Source organism: Anoplopoma fimbria, chromosome 15 (genome assembly GCF_027596085.1).
Source record: "Anoplopoma fimbria isolate UVic2021 breed Golden Eagle Sablefish chromosome 15, Afim_UVic_2022, whole genome shotgun sequence".
In the NCBI taxonomy this organism is placed as follows: Eukaryota; Metazoa; Chordata; class Actinopteri; order Perciformes; family Anoplopomatidae; genus Anoplopoma; species Anoplopoma fimbria.
The window spans coordinates 14,858,231-14,877,074 of record NC_072463.1 but is presented as its reverse complement, the minus strand read 5'-3'; the positions used below and the strand labels follow the sequence as shown (position 1 = coordinate 14,877,074).

Sequence of the window (18,844 nt, the reverse complement as noted above, 5' to 3'; positions counted from 1 at the left end):
ATACTCTACTGCATGACTGTCATATGTATCCTCTTAAGTTTATTAGACGGATACGGATCATTTTTGTCCGTAATGTGTCCGGCTAAGTGTCATATGAAATACTGTGCTGTCCTTTGACTCGCACGTAATCAGATTATTTAACGTGGCAGTTATTTACAATAATCTAATCCTGCAGCCGCACATTTTTCTTGAGGTATATGAAGCATAACGGAGCAACGCTGTGTGACGTAAGCCTACATATATATCAGTGTATTAATGTAAGAACAGGGACATGATGTTTTACTTTGTTTATTTACTGTTCAGCAGAGCTGACTGTGAGTTGCTGTTCTAGATATGAGTATAATTGATTGTTGATTTGTTTTTTTTTGTACAACTGCTCTTCATCTCACCAGCATATTAACGTTATATTGATATTAATAATTGTACAATAATAATCATCTCGCTTTGAGGCTGAATAACACTAAAACACAACCTGAGATGCTCCTATTTTTCCCCCCAAATGTTCATTTAGAATATTGTATGGTACTGACATCCCCTGTCAGAAGCAGTATGTTGCTCTTTATTGGGTTGTCAATGTGTTCTTCAGCCCCAAACGTCATCTCAGAACACAGGATCAAAACGTGAGTCCGATGAACAGACTTGACCGCCTCATTTTGCCTGATTTCTAGTCCTAATATGCGTTTCATCATGTCCAAAGTTCGGAATTCAGATCGTGACAAAATCTGGACGGCGTAATAATCCTGTGCTCTGAAATAAACCTTGCTCAAATAATGACAGCCCCCCCTTCCCCTTATTTCGATCTCTCTCTACCTCTGTCTCTCTCTCTCTCTCTCTCTCTCTCTCTCTCTCTCTCTCTCTCTCTCTCTCTGTCTCCCAATATTAACTTACAGGTTCCCCTCCCTTAACAGCACAATGATCAAACATTATTCTCTCTTTCTGTTTTTTTTATTTTCATTTCATCTTCTTGTTTTGAATTATTTTTCTTTTGTTTAATTTTCTTTTCACTTTTTTTATTTTTTTTTATTATTATTTTTTCTATTTATTTTATTCTATTATTTTTTTTTGTCTTTTTTTATTTTCTTTTTGTTTCCCCCCCTCCTTCAGATCGTATTGTCTCACTTGCCTATAGCTAAAAAGGTAAGCCTGGTCACATGATTGACTCGCCTTGTTCTGATTGGCTCCTCCTTCTGACATTTCAGCCTAACCTGTGCTCTCCTCCGATTCCTCCACCATATTGTTTCATCTCAATTTGTGTGTTTTCTCCTCTGTGTTCTCCACAGTTTAAGAAGGTCTGCATGTGTTTTATATTTGTACACTATTCAAAAGGAAGTGTCATTTTCAGCTCATCTGTGGGTGTAGTTCAGTATGAGTAAATCTAATATCTCCTTTTAGCTCTGTTTTGGTCTCCACCAACTCCTGAGGGAAATAACTGTTTCTTTAATCACTTTATCTTTTTTGCTGCTGGCCGGGTAGTGTGGATTTTTTAGATTTTACACAAGAAACCGCTCTCTGTGTTGAAGAGATTCAGCTGGATCGCCCCACTGAAATTCCTTATTTACCACTGTTTGTGACTTTTATTCCTTGAAAGCACAGAAAATAAGAGAAATATATTTTCCCTCTTACATGTAGTGCTAGTGATCAATCTAGATTGTTTTGGTGTGAGTGTTGGAGATATCGGCCGTAGAGATGTCTGCCTTCTCTCCAATATAACTGAACTGGACGGCATTCAGCTTGTTGTGCTCAAAGCTTCCAAAAAACACCTTTTGAAACACTCAACAGCAATGTTTTTTTTAAGAAATCATGACTTTCTTGAGCAGTTTCATATAGGAACTATTTTTATTTTCTACCGAACTACACCTGCCAACTAACCGAGCTGGCTAATCACGCAGCTCAGTCTTGGAGGACGCCATTAATGTTTACATCTCGTACTGTCGTGAGCCTCTCCTGCATGAGTAGAGTCAGCTTCCTTCTGAGCGCTGATACGGTTGGCGCGTGCAGTTTGTTTAGTTCCTGCATTAAACTGCTCACCACAAGGTTTGTGGATTATGTTGAGTAACAAAGTCACACTTTCTGGGGGTGAACTGTCCCTTTAAGCACTAGATCAGCTTCAAACCAAACTACACTCAGTGGCATGATGAAAGTGAGACATCCTTTTTTAATAACAATGTGAGGTTTCTGCTCTTTTGCCTTTTCACTCACTCAGTCATTCTCCTGTTTGGTCTGTTAACCTGTGATGTCACACTGACCTGGTGAAGCTTTGCCTCTAACCTTTTGTATGCTCCTCTCTTCCTGGTTTGGATATGATGTAGCGCTCTATACACACACACACACACACACACACACACACACACACACACACACACACACACACACACACACACACACACACACAGACACATACATACAAACACACAATTTGTAGCTTAAACTACAATTAAAGTTTTCTTTCTTCCTCAGTAATCTTGTTTGTATTGTTACATCTGAAATAAGTCACTTAGTGGTGGGGATGAGCGAATATGAAGCATTCTGATAATGTAGTTTAGATGTTTTTTGTTTCATCATAAATGTGCACAACATGATGTAAAGTGTTTTGTGTGTTGTCAGTCTGTTTGTGATGGCTTTCCATTCTGTCTGTTGAATGTTTTGTTTTTCTGTTATGTGTGTGTGGCAACTTTTATTCTTCATTTTTATTCATTTTTCTATTTTCTTTCTTTTCTCTGACCATCCCTCCTTCACTCTCCTGAACGGCTCCTTTGTCCTCTCCTCTTTTTATACCTTCTCTCTTCTCCCGTTTCCTCTCTATTTCCTGTCTATTTCATTTATTTCCCTTTCTCTCTTCTGGTGTTTCGTTCTTTCCTGTATCCTCCTTGCTTCCATCTTTTTACCTCTTTGTTATGGGCCCTCCTTTTCCTTTCCTCAACTTCCTTTCCTCTCCCATCCTCTCCTCTTCTTTCCTTTCCTTTATTGACTATCCTCCTCCTCTTCCTCCACTTCCTCCCTCCTCCTCTAGAGGAGCATAGTGTTATGTATATGATGGTTCCTAAACCACTAGACAGCTTTAACCTGCTCAGGGTGAAGGGGAAGGGTCTGAAGCAGAAGGTCCTTCATGCTAGCTGTGAATGGTATGCTTTATAGATAGACATCACTGTAGGTATTAGCCCAATAACTACACTTTTGTCTTTCTTGTTTTCTAGTCTAGTTTAGTTTCATACAGACATTACTCCAAAAATAAATAGTCTGATGAAGTATAAATGTTGTCAGCAGAAATGAGCATCTCTTGCCTAACGTGTTGCTACTATCAGCTGTAAAGTCAGATTCGTGCTGCCTTTTAGAATACGTGTAATGCAGGATAGGTATATAAACCATCTGTCATAAATACTGAATACTGAAATCTAGACGGAGCTGCTCGGCCGCTGGAAACTAAACGACCAATAAAAGCAGACGAGCTGAGCTGCAGAGACAAATCAGCTGATATTCTAAGTGTAGATGTGACAACAACAAAAAAAAACACTTAATGTGGAGACAAGTTTATTTATGTAGCATCTTAAAACAGTATCTGTTTTTCTAGGATGTAGGTGAGTCTATGAGTTTTTAGGGATTTAGAATGAATACAGTGTAGAATACAAATAGTGTGTGTGTTGTGTGTTTTTCTAGTGTGTGTGTGTCTGTCTGTCCTATCTGTGTGAGTTGGTGCAGTCTGTCTGAGTAGAACATTTTGGGGCGTGATGTAATATTATTGTTGTCCCTTCCTCCTTTTCATTCTCTTATTTGCCTCCTCCCTCCTCTCTTTTATCCCTCCCCCATCAATCCATCCTCCTCACTTGCCCCCCCCCCCCCCTCCCCTGCCTCCTCCTCCCCCCCCCCTCAGGCTTCTCCCTAGAGATTCTTCGGGGAGAAAGTCCGGCTCTTGGGGAGGCCGGGAGCGACTCGGCGTCCCCCATGTCTCCTCGGACTAGCAAGAGCCGCATGTCCATGAAGCTGCGGCGCTCCTCTGGATCGGCCAATAAGACTTAAGCTCTCTCTGACCCCGAGCTGATCAAGCAATCGGACACTTTTGGTCCACAGTTTATGCTGAAGAGTACGTGAAATCAGACATGACACACATTGGAAATAAACTGTTGTGGAGAAATCCACATCCATGTTTATTTCCAACAGGAAAAATGACGGGTGTTGTTCTCAGGAACGAGCGTAACCATCAAGGGTGTCAGAATTTGATGATTCATCACACAGTTGTACTACAAAAAAAATGATGTAAAAGTATTCTGTGGAGTATATTACACTGTAACTTTATTTATCGATTGCTCACCGCTGCTGAATATATCCTTGGCTTTGCTCTTAAAAAGAAACCGTTTCAACCAGTGCTGATCTTTGCCCCCAGTAGAACCAGCTGAAGGGAGTGCAGCCCAAGCAGAGCAGCACTAGTCCATCATAATCCGTGCCATGTTAGAAACCGCAACAAAAAAAAAAAAAAAGCTCAAGTGTGCCACATTAGACGCTGTTCGCTTTTAGAGAAGCACGTTCAACGAGATCAAACCGCGCCGCTATGTGGAATCTGTATATTTGTACTATATCCAGTCCGTGTGTGTACAGACAGAACTATGAGTTTTGATATAAAAAAAAAATGAATTTCTGAACGATTGCACCTACAGTGTTGCATGGAGTAAAGCAAGATAAAAGTATATTTTTGTTCTCAGTACAGCATTAGGGCCTATAAAGATTAAGAGCTGGGGTCTGGTGCTATTCAGGCCCCATCAAATGTAAATAGAAAGCTCATTGGTTTGCTAGCTATGAAACAAAACACTTTGATGGTGAATGCCGCATCACTCTCAAGCCCAAAATCTTCTCCGTGTTTGAATCCAGAAGAAAAATCCCCCTTTGTCGAACTTGTGGGACTGAAAGCCGACCCTTTGAGTGAAGAGATGTGAAAATCAGTGTTGAAGGAACAACGGATGGATTATTTGTCTTTTTTAACGGAGGGATGGGTGATGTCTGAACGATCAAAGAGGAAGCACTTGTTAAACAAAGTTAAGTCTTGACTTTTTTGTGCTCATGCTGTAAAATGTGGACAAGCACTGATCATTTCATTTATGTTCTTTGTGTTTTTGCTCTTTTTTTTTTAATTTTCCAATATATATTCTGTATATCTATATATGTACGAGTATGAATATATATATATATAGTAGATATATGAATATCTCTAAGAGTGTGTACAGTGTGAAGAGGCCTGTTGTGTATATACTGTTATGTGAGAATAGCTGCCAAAGTCAAACTGGTTTATCCTCAGACCACATTGTCTGCTCAAAAACACTACACGATTTAATGCTCAAATGTTTTTGTTTTTTCTTTCAATACCCAGTTTATTCTTCATTCTCTGGGAATTTAAAGGTAATGTAATATGATCTCAAGTACTGTTATTTACTGTTGATATGCGTAACCTGGGTATCACAGTGTTTTAGGCCATCATATTTCTTGTTTTTCATAGTTTTACATATTGATAAATGAGTCCAGAGGAAGAAAACCAAGATCAAAGGCCAAAGAGGGGGAGAAAGAAAAGTGATGTAATCTCACCATCTCTTAGAAATAAACGGTTTTGTGCTTGTTCCTTTTTTTTTTTTTTTTTTTTTTTTTTTTTTAAATCCCGCTGTTATATTTAGACTCATCCCCAGTTCCAGTTCTGGATGGAGGGGAGCCGCATGTAATCACAATCCAGAAAATGTAACACTACGTTCACGTATTAATGTTTCTCATTGGCTTTCATGTTATGTTCTTCAGGTTTCTCTTCATAAACGGTCTCAGCTGTGGTTCTCCAGGGTTTATCACCATTGAACGTTCATCCATGTTATTTGACATTACGGCTCGTTCTCCACTTGTCTCCTTCAGTTCCCTTCTCCCTAGCCTGATATAAAGGAAACCTGCATATACTGTATGAAACACTGGCATTTGGAAATCTAGATCTGAGCTAAAGGTTTTGCATTATGCTTCACTGATTAATGTATGTGTATTCACAACTGTATTGACTGTATTTCCTGTTACTGTTTTTGTTTATTTCAGCCATAGATTCTCTGTAGAGAGTAAAGGGATTGTCAAACTTGTTTTTTTAACCTCTCTGTGTGGTTGAAACTGTTACAGATTTGCCAGCGTAGAAATGAGGTCAAATTCATGTTGTATTATTTTGTGTGTGAATATTTGAAGTCAGCCGAGATTTGAGTTGTCCCTTTAAATTATTGCTGTTAACAGTTGTTATTGTCGCCGAGGTTGAATAAGCACCATTGATTGGTTGCAACACGTGGTCTACTAGCCCCACTGCACTCTGGGAAGGATCTGTACGGCTGCTGTACGTAGGCTGCAGCTCACCCGCGCCTTATTTGGAGGTTTTCAACCTGTAAACTTTATGACAACATAAACCTATCCAGGCTTTATCCCAAACTCTGTCCCAGTACCTTTTGATTAAAACATCAGTGACTCTACTTGATTATATGAGTCATGACGCTGCTTTCATACAAACATGGAAAAGATGGGAAATTTAAGATTTGTTTTCAGATTGTAACTCAGATGTTTCACTTCAAAAAAAAAAAAAAAAAAAAAAACCTGATTAGCAAAACCAAAATGTATAAAAACCTAGATTACCCAAAGCCTTTCAGCATTATAACGAGCTCATATCACCCTGCCGGAGGACTGTCTGTGCTGAACGTTGTCCAGGTAGACGTATTAGTCAGCCTTATTGACCCGAAATCGGACATCTTGGTTGTCGTCGTCCCCCCCTCTCATATATATAAAATATGTGGCTTTGACTGACACGGGGCTGTAGTCAGTTTGGAGACTGATGTATGGAACTACTGACTGTACATACTGCATGACACCGGCTCAGTACTAACGCATGTGTTGATCATGTAACAGCTGTATCACAGCACGCTCGCTCACACACACCTCTGACTATGTCGCTGTCACACCTGGAGTATGTAGACGTGTGTTGTCTCTTTTTGGACACGGGAGAGAGTGCAGATGTGCCATGTTGGAGTTTGACAATAAACGATTCATACAACCTGACAGCCGGACCCATTCATATATTGTGTGTGTGTGTGTGTGTGTGTGTGTGTGTGTGTGTGTGTGTGTGTGTGTGTGTGTGTGTGTGTGTGTGTGTGTGTGTGTGTGTGTGTGTGTGTGTGTGTGTGTGTGTGTGTGTGTGTGTTGAAACCACATGAATGAGTCGACAGGGCAGAACTCCTCGTTCAGCATACTTTTTTTTAACATTTATTGACAATAATTTAGAATAAATTTCACATTCAACTTCAGACATATCAAAATAGTACTGTGTAGGCTTCATGGAACCACATTGACATGTTTAGCATCATGAAGGCGATTAGCAAATATTTCAACAGTAATTAGTAATCAATAAAGACGAAATACTTTTTTTTTTTTATTAGCAGTACACACATTGAATGTTCCTTTTCTGTATGAAAATATTTTGTAGCTGAGAGACTTACTGGCACATTTACTATAAAAGGCATATTATGGTCTATCTGATTATTTTTCTCTTTATGTTTTTTTGTATTATTCACTGTACATGAAATAGAGTGAGCACATTGGTTCTGTCTCCAGCTCGAGGGGTTAAGGAGGGTCACTTTCTAAATGTAACAACAGGTCACTACATATGACGCCAGTGCGTAAAGTAACACACTGGGCTCCTCCTGGGCTCCAGAGTAATCTGATTACTTTGCCACATGTAGAGAGGCCTGTGTCGATCACTGCTTCAGCATATTCAGTGTAAAATGACCCCCTCTGGCTTTAATTAGTCAGATTCAAATAACCCTTTCAGTCAAACTCCAGTCTGAGCCGTTCTCTCAAGTGTTCACTGACTGTCAGTGTAGTTACTGTGATTAAATGTCAAATCATTTACAGAGTGTTGTTCATAATGTATGCACGAGAAGCCGAGAAGAGTTGGCCTCTTCTGCGCCAGTACAGGAAATATATTCTCTAAATGAGAATAGAAGAATAGAAACAATGTCTGACTTGTGATTTTATTATTGACTTTACAAATTCAATATTGTGAGATAGTGTGCTTTGCTCTCAAGATTTCAACAGAAGAAATAGCCATTCAGAATAAGGTTCACCTCATTTTGCATCCAGTTTAAAGTTTCATTTGTATAATAATCTTCCTGTTATTTTATTATATCATTTCATATCTATATCTGTCATCTGGCCAATTAATTAAAATGCCTTTTTTTATTTTCTCCAAAGCAGTAGTAAAGACTGAACAACCTGTGGAAGATAACACAAGTGTCAGGGGTTTGAGTTTTGTCTGTACTGGTTTCAGCACCAGGGACAGGTCCAGGTTCTCCTAGAGCTCTGCTGTTTAAATGGCTCCTCGGTCCCTTTACCACAGACTGTCTGCATTGTTCTGGGGTTATCATATCATAACTGACCGAGCTCTAAACACAACTCACCCGTGACCCGCATCCTGAAACCCAACTGGACCAGTAGAGTAACCATACTGGTCCCATGTCCCCCGTCTGCCTGCACGGACCACGGTGGCCCTGCTCGTGTCCTTGGTCTCGCGGTCTCACGGTCTCACGGTCATCTGCAGCAGCATCACCTGCCGGTTCTCGGTGGGATGAGACTTGTTGATGTGTCTCGCGAGCCCCGGGGAGCTGAAGAAAGTGGACGGACAGAGCGTGCACGTGAAAATCTGCTGCTCGCACTCCCCGGAGCCGCTCTCGCCTCCCTGCGCGTGGAACCCGTCTGGTCTGAGTCCTCCTCCCAGTGTCCCTCCCAGTGTCCCTCCCAGTGTCCCCGCCAGTATCTCGTCCCTCATCGCGTGCCACAGACGGTGCTTGTCCCTGATTTCGACCGACGGGAAGCGCGCGCCGCACAGGTGACACAAGAACACCTGTCCCTGTCCCGCGCTTGTCTCTCGCGCCTGTCCGTAAGGTGTCGGGTTTGGGGAGGCTCGCGCTGTCATCTCGTGCGCGGCCAGGTGTTTCTTCAGGTAAGCCTGTCTGCGGAACTTCTTCCCGCAGTACCGGCACTCGTGCACCTCGTCCTCCGGTAACGACTGGACGAACGGGAGAGGAGCGCGCGGGAGCGACGCCAAGTCCGCGCGCTCCTCCGGGCTGCCGTTCAACAGGAGCAGGCTCGCGGGCGGACTGTCTGCTGCCCTCACGTGCTGCTGCTGCTGCTGCTGCTGCTGCGGGTCCGACGGGCTCCGGTAATGCAGTGAGGCGTCGTAGTGAGGGGGCGCGAGGCCGTCGCTGTCGGAGCTGTCCCGCGACCGGCCGTGGAGCAGCAGGTGGGAGGGCTCGCGCCTGACTCGGGAGCTGTCCGGCGCGCCGTGGTGCTGGTTGGTGTTCACGCGCAGCAGCTCGTTCTCTTTGCCCTCCGTCTCCACCGGCCCTCGCGCCTCTCTCAGCGGCTGGCCCTTGCCCGCCGGCGTCTCTCGCGCCGGGCCGGTCACCGGACGCGGTTTGTGCCAGCGGCGGTGCGACGCCAGGTTGGCGGGACAGCTGAAGACTTTGTCGCACTCGGGGCAGCGGTACTCCACGCGCACTATGCGGGAGCACTTGTGTTGCGCGAGGGAGAAGGGGTCCGGGTACTCCTCCTTGCAGAGCTGGCAGATGAACTCTCCCAGCGGCCGGGCCCCGGAGGAGCCGCAGCTCTCGCGCTGCCGCCTCAGCTCGGGACTCTCCTTCTTGATCCGCAGACCCAACACCGGGGAGGTCGTGACCTCGTCCTCGAGGGCCAGCCTCCGGTTGGCTTTGGGCTTCTTGGACGGGGCGCTCGCGGGCTGCTTGGCGTGTCTGTGGCCGTTCACGCGCTGGTCCTGCTCCAGGAACGAGCGCTTCCTCGCCGCGTGCTGCTGCTGCTGCTGCTGCTGCTCGTGGTTGACCAGTGTGAGCGACGGGAACAGGTGCACGTGACTGGGCTCGTATTTGTCGGTGAGCCCGTAGGACGCGCCGCTGCTCGCGAGGAGCCTCTCGATGGACACCGAGGTCTGCGCGGGGCTCACGAGGAACGGCAGCGCCGGGGAGGACGTCAGACACCTGCCGGGGAACAGCGGCTGCTTCTCCGCCTCCGCGTGGAGTCCCAGCAGTCTCGTGCCGACCGGCTCCGTGGGCGTGTAGTCGCGTGGGGGCAGAGGAGGAGGAGGAGGAGGAGGAGGGGGGGGAAGAAGCAGGAGAAGTCGCTGTCCGGAGTCAGGACGTCCACCTCGCTCACCTGCTCCTCGGTCTCCGGTAATTGCGCGCGCCGGTCCGCCTCCGCCTCCAGCGCGGACTCCACGTGCGGGCTCCACGCGTCTCTGACGGTGGCGGAGTCGTCGCGGGACACCGGGAGCAGCCCGTCCGCTGGACGCTCAAACGGGAGCACGCTCAACACCTCGTCCGCCGCAGAGGTGAACCGGCGGGCTCCGCTCTCACTGTGGCTCCGGGCCCGGTACGACGGAGCGCAGCGCCGGTTCCTCTTCACCAAGAATCCTCGAGGCATCGCGGTCAGGATGTTCAGCACCGGGAGGAGAGGACTACTCTGGTCGCGAGCCCACTTTCAAGTAGAGCTTTGAAGTCTGAGAGAGAGAGATGGAGAGAGAGAGGAGAGATGGAGAGAGATGGAGAGAGAGAGAGGCATGGAGAGAGAGGGATGGAGAGTGAGATGGAGAGATGGAGAGAGAGAGAGAGATGGAGAGAGAGAGAGAGAGAGAGAGAGGCATGGAGATGGAGATGGAGAGAGAGAGAGAGAGAGGGAGTGGAGATGAGAGATGGAGAGAGAGAGAGAGATGGAGAGAGAGAGAGAGAGAGAGGGGATGGAGATGGAGAGAGAGAGAGAGGAGATGGAGAGTGAGAGAGAGGGATGGGATGGAGATGGAGAGAGAGAGAGGTATCACTGGTGCACGAGTTTTTATTCAACAGTCTCTCTGTCTGTCTGTCGCTCACACACACACAACACACACACAACACACACACACACACACACACACACACACACACAACACACAGACAACACACACACACAACACACAGACAACACACACACACACACACACAGATGATAGACTTGAATGATTGGCTGATTAGTGTTCCCTCTTTTATTTTCTTATTAAATATCAGACTTAAATATGGGCCTCCATTTGGGAACAGGGTGGAACAAAGCGATCAATTACTTCAAACTGGTTTCTCTCTATTATTACAACAATAACTACAGCAGAAACATGGCCACTCACTTTATAACGCTGGTTCTGAAGAGATGAGGTCCAAACAAAGACACTAGTAACATTGTGCACGGGCATGAATATTAGTGTAATCTTATCAAGTGTCCCCTAAAATAATCAGTTCTCTCTGGGTGCATCGTATACACTTTATATATTATATTGTATGTTAGTTTTCATTTTTACTGTACCTGATTCTTCTTTTCTGTCATAATTCTGCACACTTGGAATAAAACGCTGGCTTCTTGCCCAGTCCTTAGTTTTTATTAAATATGGTTAACATTGGGGTTTTTTTTTTAGAACTGCAGTTTTTACTTTCATGTTTTCACAAGGAAACAAGTGGGTTCACGTGTAATTTCAGAGGTAAACAGGAAGTTTGCATTATGGTGAAATATATATGGAATTCATAATCATAATCATAGAGTCGTATTAGTTTTAGTTGTATCAGCTATTTTACTTGCTGGGGTGTGAAACAACGTGGTGCTGTTGTTCCCACGCTGAGGTGCTTCTGTCCCTCTTGTTTCCTAGAAGCTGAAGTTCTTTCCTCTGATCAGATGTGTGTGTTTAGAAACACCGACACAGATCAGACCGTTACCAACGTTTCTGTCCCGATGGAGTGTTTGATTATCCGTCTCTTTGTGGTTGGTGGTGGTGGGAATACCTCGGGCATGGCTTTCCCTCTGCACGTGCTGTGTGTGTGTGTGTGTGTGTGTTTCTGTGTGTGTGTGTGTGTGTGTGTGTGTGTGTGTGTGTGTGTGTGTGTGTGTGGCATTATCGCCAAAGCACATAAAGAATGGCAGCGCAATAAAGGGGTTGAGGAGGGAGATGGTGATCTTGATTGTGTGTGTGTGTGTGTGTGTGTGTGTGTGTGTGTGTGTGTGTGTGTGTGTGTGTGTGTGTGTGTGTGTAAGGACTATTCACACCCGTCCCACTAGAAGCTGCTCTAGCTGATAAGAGATCGGAGGGATATTCATCTATCTATCCATCCACCCTCTCTCCCCCCCTCTGGGCTTGGCGGGCCCCTCTGCGCGGGGCCAGGCGGTCTATAGCTCGGCCAGTGGGCCAGCCGGCGTCGCTCCCTGGAAATCAATCAAGGCGGATGAGCGTGAGAACGAGCTTGAGGGTCGGGCTGCTGGCTTGACGAGGGCCGCCTGGGGAATAGAAACTAGAACAGAGAAAGGGGATGGGGGGGGGGGACCCCAGTGTGACTGAGAGTGTGACTGAGAGTGTGACTGAGGCCTCTGCGTATGCGGACTCACTCACAGGCATTTCACCAAACATGTTATCGTATGGAAGCACGTTTATATCAGGAAAACGTTATGAACCACTTGTAGTGAGTCAAAACCATAAGAAACCAAGTCAAACATGTGTCTCTCTTATTTCATTAGTTTCACTTGCTCACTCACGTAAAGTCAAAATTGTGATTCATTTCACATGACTTCTATTAATCAACGAAACTGAATTATGACGGTATCACACAATAGGGTTATGAATGTTCACCGTTAAGTTGATGCACATAATATGATAATATTCACAGAACATTTAAAAACCAGTGAACGCGTGCTGATAAGACAAAGGAGTGTACAGGTTAAGATTCTAAAACAACATGTTCTAGGGGAGGGTGGAAGCACAGGACATAGAAAGCAGCATTCAGTAGTTTAAAAACAGGGAAAATGTTCTCAGTCGATGTCCTGTAAAAATATGGATCCAAAGACATGGGGGGGGGGGGGTTGCTGGAGGACAAGACGTGTCCCTCTCTCTCTGTGTGTGTGTGTGTGTGTGTGTGTGTGTGTGTGTGTGTGTGCGTGTCTTTAGTTTGCATCGCATCAGTGGGCAGTGAGGTGGATAATCCTCCAGACTGCTGAAAATGACATATTGATCTGTGCTTCTCAGTCACAAGCCTTTAAGTACTGCAGTATTATACAGCTGAGCTGTCTGTCTGGGACCCGTATTTGTACATAGCGTCTGTGTATGTGTGTGTGTGTGTGTGTGTGTGTGTGTGTGTGTGTGTGTGTGTGTGTGTGTGTGTGTGTGTGTGTGTGTGTGCGTGTGCTCGCAGAGAGTCTGATAGAAAAAAAAAAGGAACCATGTTAAATTAAGACATCTCCCTCAAATTTATGTTTCATTTAGTGCCGAGTGTCATCGGCCTGCTGATCAGCTCTTAAGTGATGAGGACCAAAAAGCACAGAGATCACCCATGTACGTATCCGTGTTCAGACTTGATTATCACATTGAGAGTTAGAAGACAAATGTTAGCTCCGTTGTGTGACAGTAGATACCGTCACATCTCAGTGGTCTTCTGTCGCCATCTAGTGGTACAGAGTCACAGCATCCACAATTACAGTCTGAAGCTGTTATGTTGGCTTGTGGTGTATTTTTATTTTTATTTTTATTTTTATTTTTATTTTAAACTTTTTATTTTTGATTGACTGACAGCAGCCCTCTTCCTTCCCCTGCTGAAATAAATCTTAGTTATTTCCATCTCGTCTTTCTAACCCAACAGTGTAAACTGGAGAAACTCCAGCGTTCTCCAGGAAAAGAAACATTAGACTCTGGTTATCAGTTGCCCACTACAGCACTAGATAACAGGAAGCTGGAGCGGTGAATCCGTGCATGTTGAGCAACTTTTTCAGCAAAGTGCTGTAAGATAGAAGAGAAGAAAAACAACTGGTCCTCACTAAAGGGAAGTCTGCACTGCTGAGTGCATAAACCCCCACAGCTCATTAAAGCAGACTCAGCAAAATCCAGGAACATCAACAAGTGACTTAACACCCCGACTGCAAAGTAATCAGAATTAAACCCAGCAGTATCTTTGTCTGCTATTTGAATTTTCTCTGGCAAGTTGCTAAAGATGTTTTAGCTGCACTGGTTGGAACGGTTGCAACAGTAAGCACTCAACATTTTTGTAATATATATATATATATATATATATATATATATATATATATATAATATAAACATTTTCAAATTTAAAATAATTTTTTTATTTTTCTATAGGGAATGAATATTCCTGCAATGTTTGGATAAACATTTTCAACCTATCCAGTCTCTGACTGTTTCATCCCAGTATCTTTATCTTTTTGTAAAAATGAAGTTTTAAATAACGTAGTTCGGGAACAATGACCACGCCCTGAACACCTAATTGTCTCTGCACAAAGTATTTAAGCATGACGGATCCATCCACTTCCTCCTTGACTCTGTTTTCCTCATGACGTCAGAATCACGAGATACGAGAACTCTTCCTAAACCCTTCCGACAACGAGCTGTTCGAAGAACACGATGTCACCCCGAAGTCCCGAGGCTCCAACCTTCTCCCACCATCCTTCGTCGCCAGCAACCTCGGCTACGTTCCACCATCCACGTTCCTCGTGGCTCCCGGCATTCATCCCCGGACAACTCCGAGGCCGTCGGTCCCTCGCCTTCCATCAGCCCCAGGGGGAGAACTCGACTTCGGCGCGCGAGGGACATCGTCCCTCCCCGAAGCCGCTCTCCCATCCGCTCGAGATCCAGGCGCTCGAACAACGGGCAAAACCACCCTGACCCTCCTTCACCACGCCGACTCTCCCTTAACTGTGAGTCCTGTGGCGCACCTTCCCATCCAGCCACCACATGCACCCTCACAGCCCCCCTGCCTTCCACAGCCGCTCCTAGAAGACGGAGCCCCACCGGTTACCGCAGCCTGCCTCCATCATTTCCCCCACCATCCACCATCCATCATCCCAAAACCAGCCACCAACCAGCCAACAACCACCGGCCCTCTCCCCAAAGGGGTAGACAGGAGAGGCAGACCAGTCCTCTTCCAGGGCGGGAGAATGGTCTGCAACAACTTCAACGATTTAGGATGCAGCACCTCTAGCTGCCGCTTCCTCCACACCTGCTCCTTCTGCGGAGGTGCCCACTCCAGACCAACCTGTCCCCACAACCCCACCAAGCACAGCCTCTGTAAGTACCTCAATACACCAATCAAGGTCCAAGCTCTAGCTTCCGCCTTACAGAACCACCCAGACCACCAGTTCACCAGCTTCCTAATACAAGGTTTCACACACGGCTTCCACCCAGGTTTGCAGGTTAAACCAGAGCAGTCCTATACATGCCATAATTTGAAATCCGCCATTTCCGAGCCCGACATAGTTGACAAACTCCTGGCTCAGGAAGTCAAAGACTTCATGATCGGCCCTCTCCATAGCCCACCTTTTCTCATATTCAGAATCAGCCCCATCGGCATAGCTACTAGGAAATACTCAGGAAAAAAGAGACTTATAATAGACCTCTCATCCCCCCACGGCTCTTCCATCCCAAGCATCAATAGCCTAATCCCGAGCCCGGACTACTCCATGCAGTACACCACAATCACCAACGCCGCATCCCTCATTCGCCTCGCAGGTCAAGGAGCCTGGTTGGCTAAAGCGGACATCATCAGCGCCTTCAAAGTTCTTCCGATCCACCCCGAATTCTGGCATCTTTTCGGCGTCCATTGGAAAGGCTCTTATTACTTTGCAGTGCGCTTGACCTTCGGGTGCAAGAGCAGCCCAAAAATCTTCGACTGCTTATCCGAAGCTCTCTGCTGGATCCTGACCAACGTCCATAAACTTCCGTACGTCATCCACCTCTTAGATGACTTCCTCACCGTCACGCCACCTTCCTCACCCCCAGCACACGGCCTCAACACTTTAACCTCAGCGTTCAAGGAACTCGGCGTTCCTCTGTCTCCAGAGAAAACCGTAGGCCCCAGCACCTCCCTCGAATTCCTCGGCATCACCCTCGACTCAGTTTCACTCCAAGCATCCCTACCTACCGAAAAAATCAATCGGATCTCCTTACTCATTTCAAATTACCTCCTGGCCCCCAAGTGCACCAAACACCAACTCCTTTCACTGTTAGGCCACCTCAACTATGCCATTCGCATCATACCCCAAGGTCGATCCTTCTTGTCCCACCTCCTTTCAGTCGCCGCCTCTGTCCCAAATCTCCATGGCCACGCCTCCCTGGACAAAGCATGCAAAACGGAGCTAAAACTGTGGCACCAGTTCCTCTCCTCATGGAACGGCATCTCTTTATTTTACGATGACCACATCACCAAGCCGGAAGACATCCAGCTGTTCACAGACGCAGCCCCCTCCATCGGCTTCGGCGGCTTCTACGGCAGCAAATGGTTTTCAGCCGAATGGCCGCACAAATTCTCATCCCTCACCCCTTCTTCGGCAATCTCTGAAATGTATCCGGTAGTCATAGCAGCCATTCTTTGGGGCTGGGAATGGTCCAAAAAGATAATCGCTTTATATTCAGACAACAGCGCCGTCGTAGACATCATCAACAAAGGATGGTCACATTGTCTAGACATAATGCAGTTCATGCGTAGACTCACCTTGGTTTCGGCCCAGCAACAATTCATCATCCGAGCCTATCACATCCCAGGTCACAAAAACTCCATAGCTGACTCACTTTCTCGTTTCTCTTTACAGAAATTCAGACCATTGGCGCCAGCCGCGGACCCTCTGCCAAATTAACTTTTTTAATAATAATAATAAAGATCACCAGCCAATGTGGCTGGTAAGTTTCTGAAGTTACCAGCCAATCAGAATTTCCACTCCCAGAAAGAAACCACATCCTTTCCCGTCAGCAAAAAAGACAGATTATGAGAGCCACTGAATTCATTTGATCATTTTATTAACTAAAGCTTTAAATTCATCTTACAGTGAAGTTGGGAATGTATATCCAATTAAAATTAAATCCTAACCGCCAGAATGAGCGGCTGCAAGCGCTGTCTTCTCCAGCTGGGGCCAACGTTTTACAACTTAAAACTTTAAACAACTCTAAACATGTTTTAGTGCAGATAATGTACAAAATTACACAAATGTATTATGTACAAAGAGACAGGTTAAACATCATCAGAGGCAGAGCTGATTCTCTGAGGACTCTTTTCTCAGAGCCCCCATCTACATCAGTTCCTGTGACCTTTCTTCCTCACAAAGTGTGGCCTGGTAAAAATCATTCAGAGCCTTGTTCATCTGCTGTTGTGCGGGCACACTGTCACCAGTTAGCCATTTACAGTTAAATTTCCACCACCTTTTTTTTGTCGGATATTCGCGAGGTCCAATATCCTCCTCCTCCCCTACCATCTTTGGTAGGAATATCCTTTCTCTTGATGGCCGGCAGTCCCAAGTTGCCATCGCCACATCTTGTTTGTGTTTGTGTCTCAGTATTTGTCCATTTGTTTCCACCATGGCCGCATCTATCGTCCAACCCAAGAGTGACCTCGGAACTTCTCCCTATTTTAGTAACGGCAGCCTCGACGGATGCGTTCACATAGAACCAATGTTAACTGCTCTGCTACGCGTCCCCCCCTGCGAAATAGATGGCCACAAGAACTTTCACATAAAGTTACTCATTTATCACCGAGCCTATCACATCCCAGGCTAGTGAGTTTTTTGTCAATTTCAGAGCCCTGCCGCGGACCCTCTGCCAACTCCGGTCCCACCGTTTTCAGCCACCATCTTCAACTGACCCCGCTACTAGAACACCTAATCTCTGCCTCCCAAGACGCCATCCTCAACAGCGTCGCCCCCAGAACACTCTCATCATACCTCACCGGATGGAATAGCTTTAAAGCCTTCCACGCTTCCCTCAGCCTTCCATTCCCCTCACTCGATGTCCTGACCCTCACGAACTTCATCACGTTCGCCCATTCACTCCTCAAGATCAAGCCTTCCACTATACGGGTCTACATAAGCGGAATCAACTTCTTCGCCAAACTTTCCTCAGGCACTCCTTGTCCAGCTGCGTCCCACTCACACATCACCATGTTACTCAAAGGTCTCCGTAAAGCCGAACCACACCCCACGCCTAAACGTCTGCCCCTCACCTCGGACCTCCTTACCCGCTGCATCCAAACACTCCGTTCAGGCTACCTATCTCCCTTCATGGACAAAGCATTGGAGTCCATGTTCTTGCTGGCCTTCTTCGGCTTCCTGCGCTGCTCGGAATTCACCGCTCAGAACTCTGACCACCATCCATCGCAACACGCCACCATGTCCGACATCTCCATCCACCATCCGGACACCATCATCTACCACCTCAAACGCAGCAAGACCAACCAGTCTGGTCCGCCCCAGCCCATCTACATCTTTCGACTAAACTCATACCTAAGTCCATTCGAACCCATATGTGACTACATAAGCGCAAGATTAGCCAGCGGAACTTCTCCACAGGAACCGCTTTTCTTCACAGAGACAGGCAAAGGGGCCACAAGAACCTGGTTTCACCACCACTTCCGCCAAATCCTCCATAAATCCGGTATACACCCGGAATATTACTCAGGCCACTCATTCCGCATCGGGGCCGCCTCCACCGCCTCAAGCCAAGGAATCCCCGACCACGTCATCAAGACCCTCGGCCGCTGGTCGTCCCCCGCGTACCACACCTACATCCATTCCAACCTAAATGACATCAGAAACGCACATCGGCACCTGTCCTCTTGAAGCTGTCTCTCCGGAAGGCCACCTGACCTTCCGGAGAGACAGCCCCCACCCAAGAGTCTCCAATCCCCCTGTTCCTGCCAGCCACCGGACACCATCGCTCTCCTCCCACCATCAGTCATCAACCTTCTTTACCCTCCCTGCTTCTCTACCCTACACCCCTCCTTCCCTTACC

General features: G+C 46.2%; 3 protein-coding genes across 8 annotated transcripts in view; 2 read left to right on the top strand and 1 right to left on the bottom strand.

The window, feature by feature from the left end:
• The window catches only part of ralgapa1 (Ral GTPase activating protein catalytic subunit alpha 1), a 63,499-nt gene extending 56,455 nt beyond the window's left edge, over positions 1–7,044 (top strand). For 5 of the 6 annotated variants that reach the window (XM_054614570.1, XM_054614575.1, XM_054614574.1 and 2 more), the window contains one exon: positions 3,869–7,044. In XM_054614570.1, coding sequence (XP_054470545.1) covers positions 3,869–4,014 — 146 coding nt within the window. In that variant the 3' untranslated portion in view covers positions 4,015–7,044. Of the gene's footprint in view, positions 1–1,104; positions 1,138–3,868 lie in introns of all 6 variants that reach the window. The other variant, XM_054614573.1, reaches the window with a different exon arrangement.
• A 1,115-nt stretch (positions 7,045–8,159) lies between these two features.
• On the bottom strand, positions 8,160–10,494 carry LOC129103947 (insulinoma-associated protein 2). Its single transcript, XM_054614597.1, is given in 2 exon segments — positions 8,160–10,159; positions 10,162–10,494. Coding segments are annotated over 2 exon segments (1,917 nt in total). The 5' UTR covers positions 10,480–10,494; the 3' UTR covers positions 8,160–8,560.
• Positions 10,495–12,377: 1,883 nt separating this feature from the next.
• On the top strand, positions 12,378–17,698 carry LOC129103765 (uncharacterized). The gene is made up of 3 exons (XM_054614357.1): positions 12,378–12,527; positions 14,413–16,673; positions 17,638–17,698. Exons 1-3 carry the CDS (start codon positions 12,378–12,380, stop codon positions 17,696–17,698), a joined length of 2,472 nt encoding a protein of 823 aa, XP_054470332.1.
• Positions 17,699–18,844: the final 1,146 nt, after the last annotated feature.

Excerpts from the sequence above, each read along its gene's own strand:
- LOC129103765 (XM_054614357.1), top strand. The coding sequence starts at position 12,378 with ATGGGGGGGGGGGACCCCAGTGTGACTGAGAGTGTGACTGAGAGTGTG. Across the intron at positions 12,528-14,412 it reads AACGTTATGAACCACTTGTA|AATCACGAGATACGAGAACT; the intron begins GTGAGTCAAAAC and ends TCATGACGTCAG. Across the intron at positions 16,674-17,637 it reads CAGAAATTCAGACCATTGGC|CCCTGCCGCGGACCCTCTGC; the intron begins GCCAGCCGCGGA and ends TCAATTTCAGAG.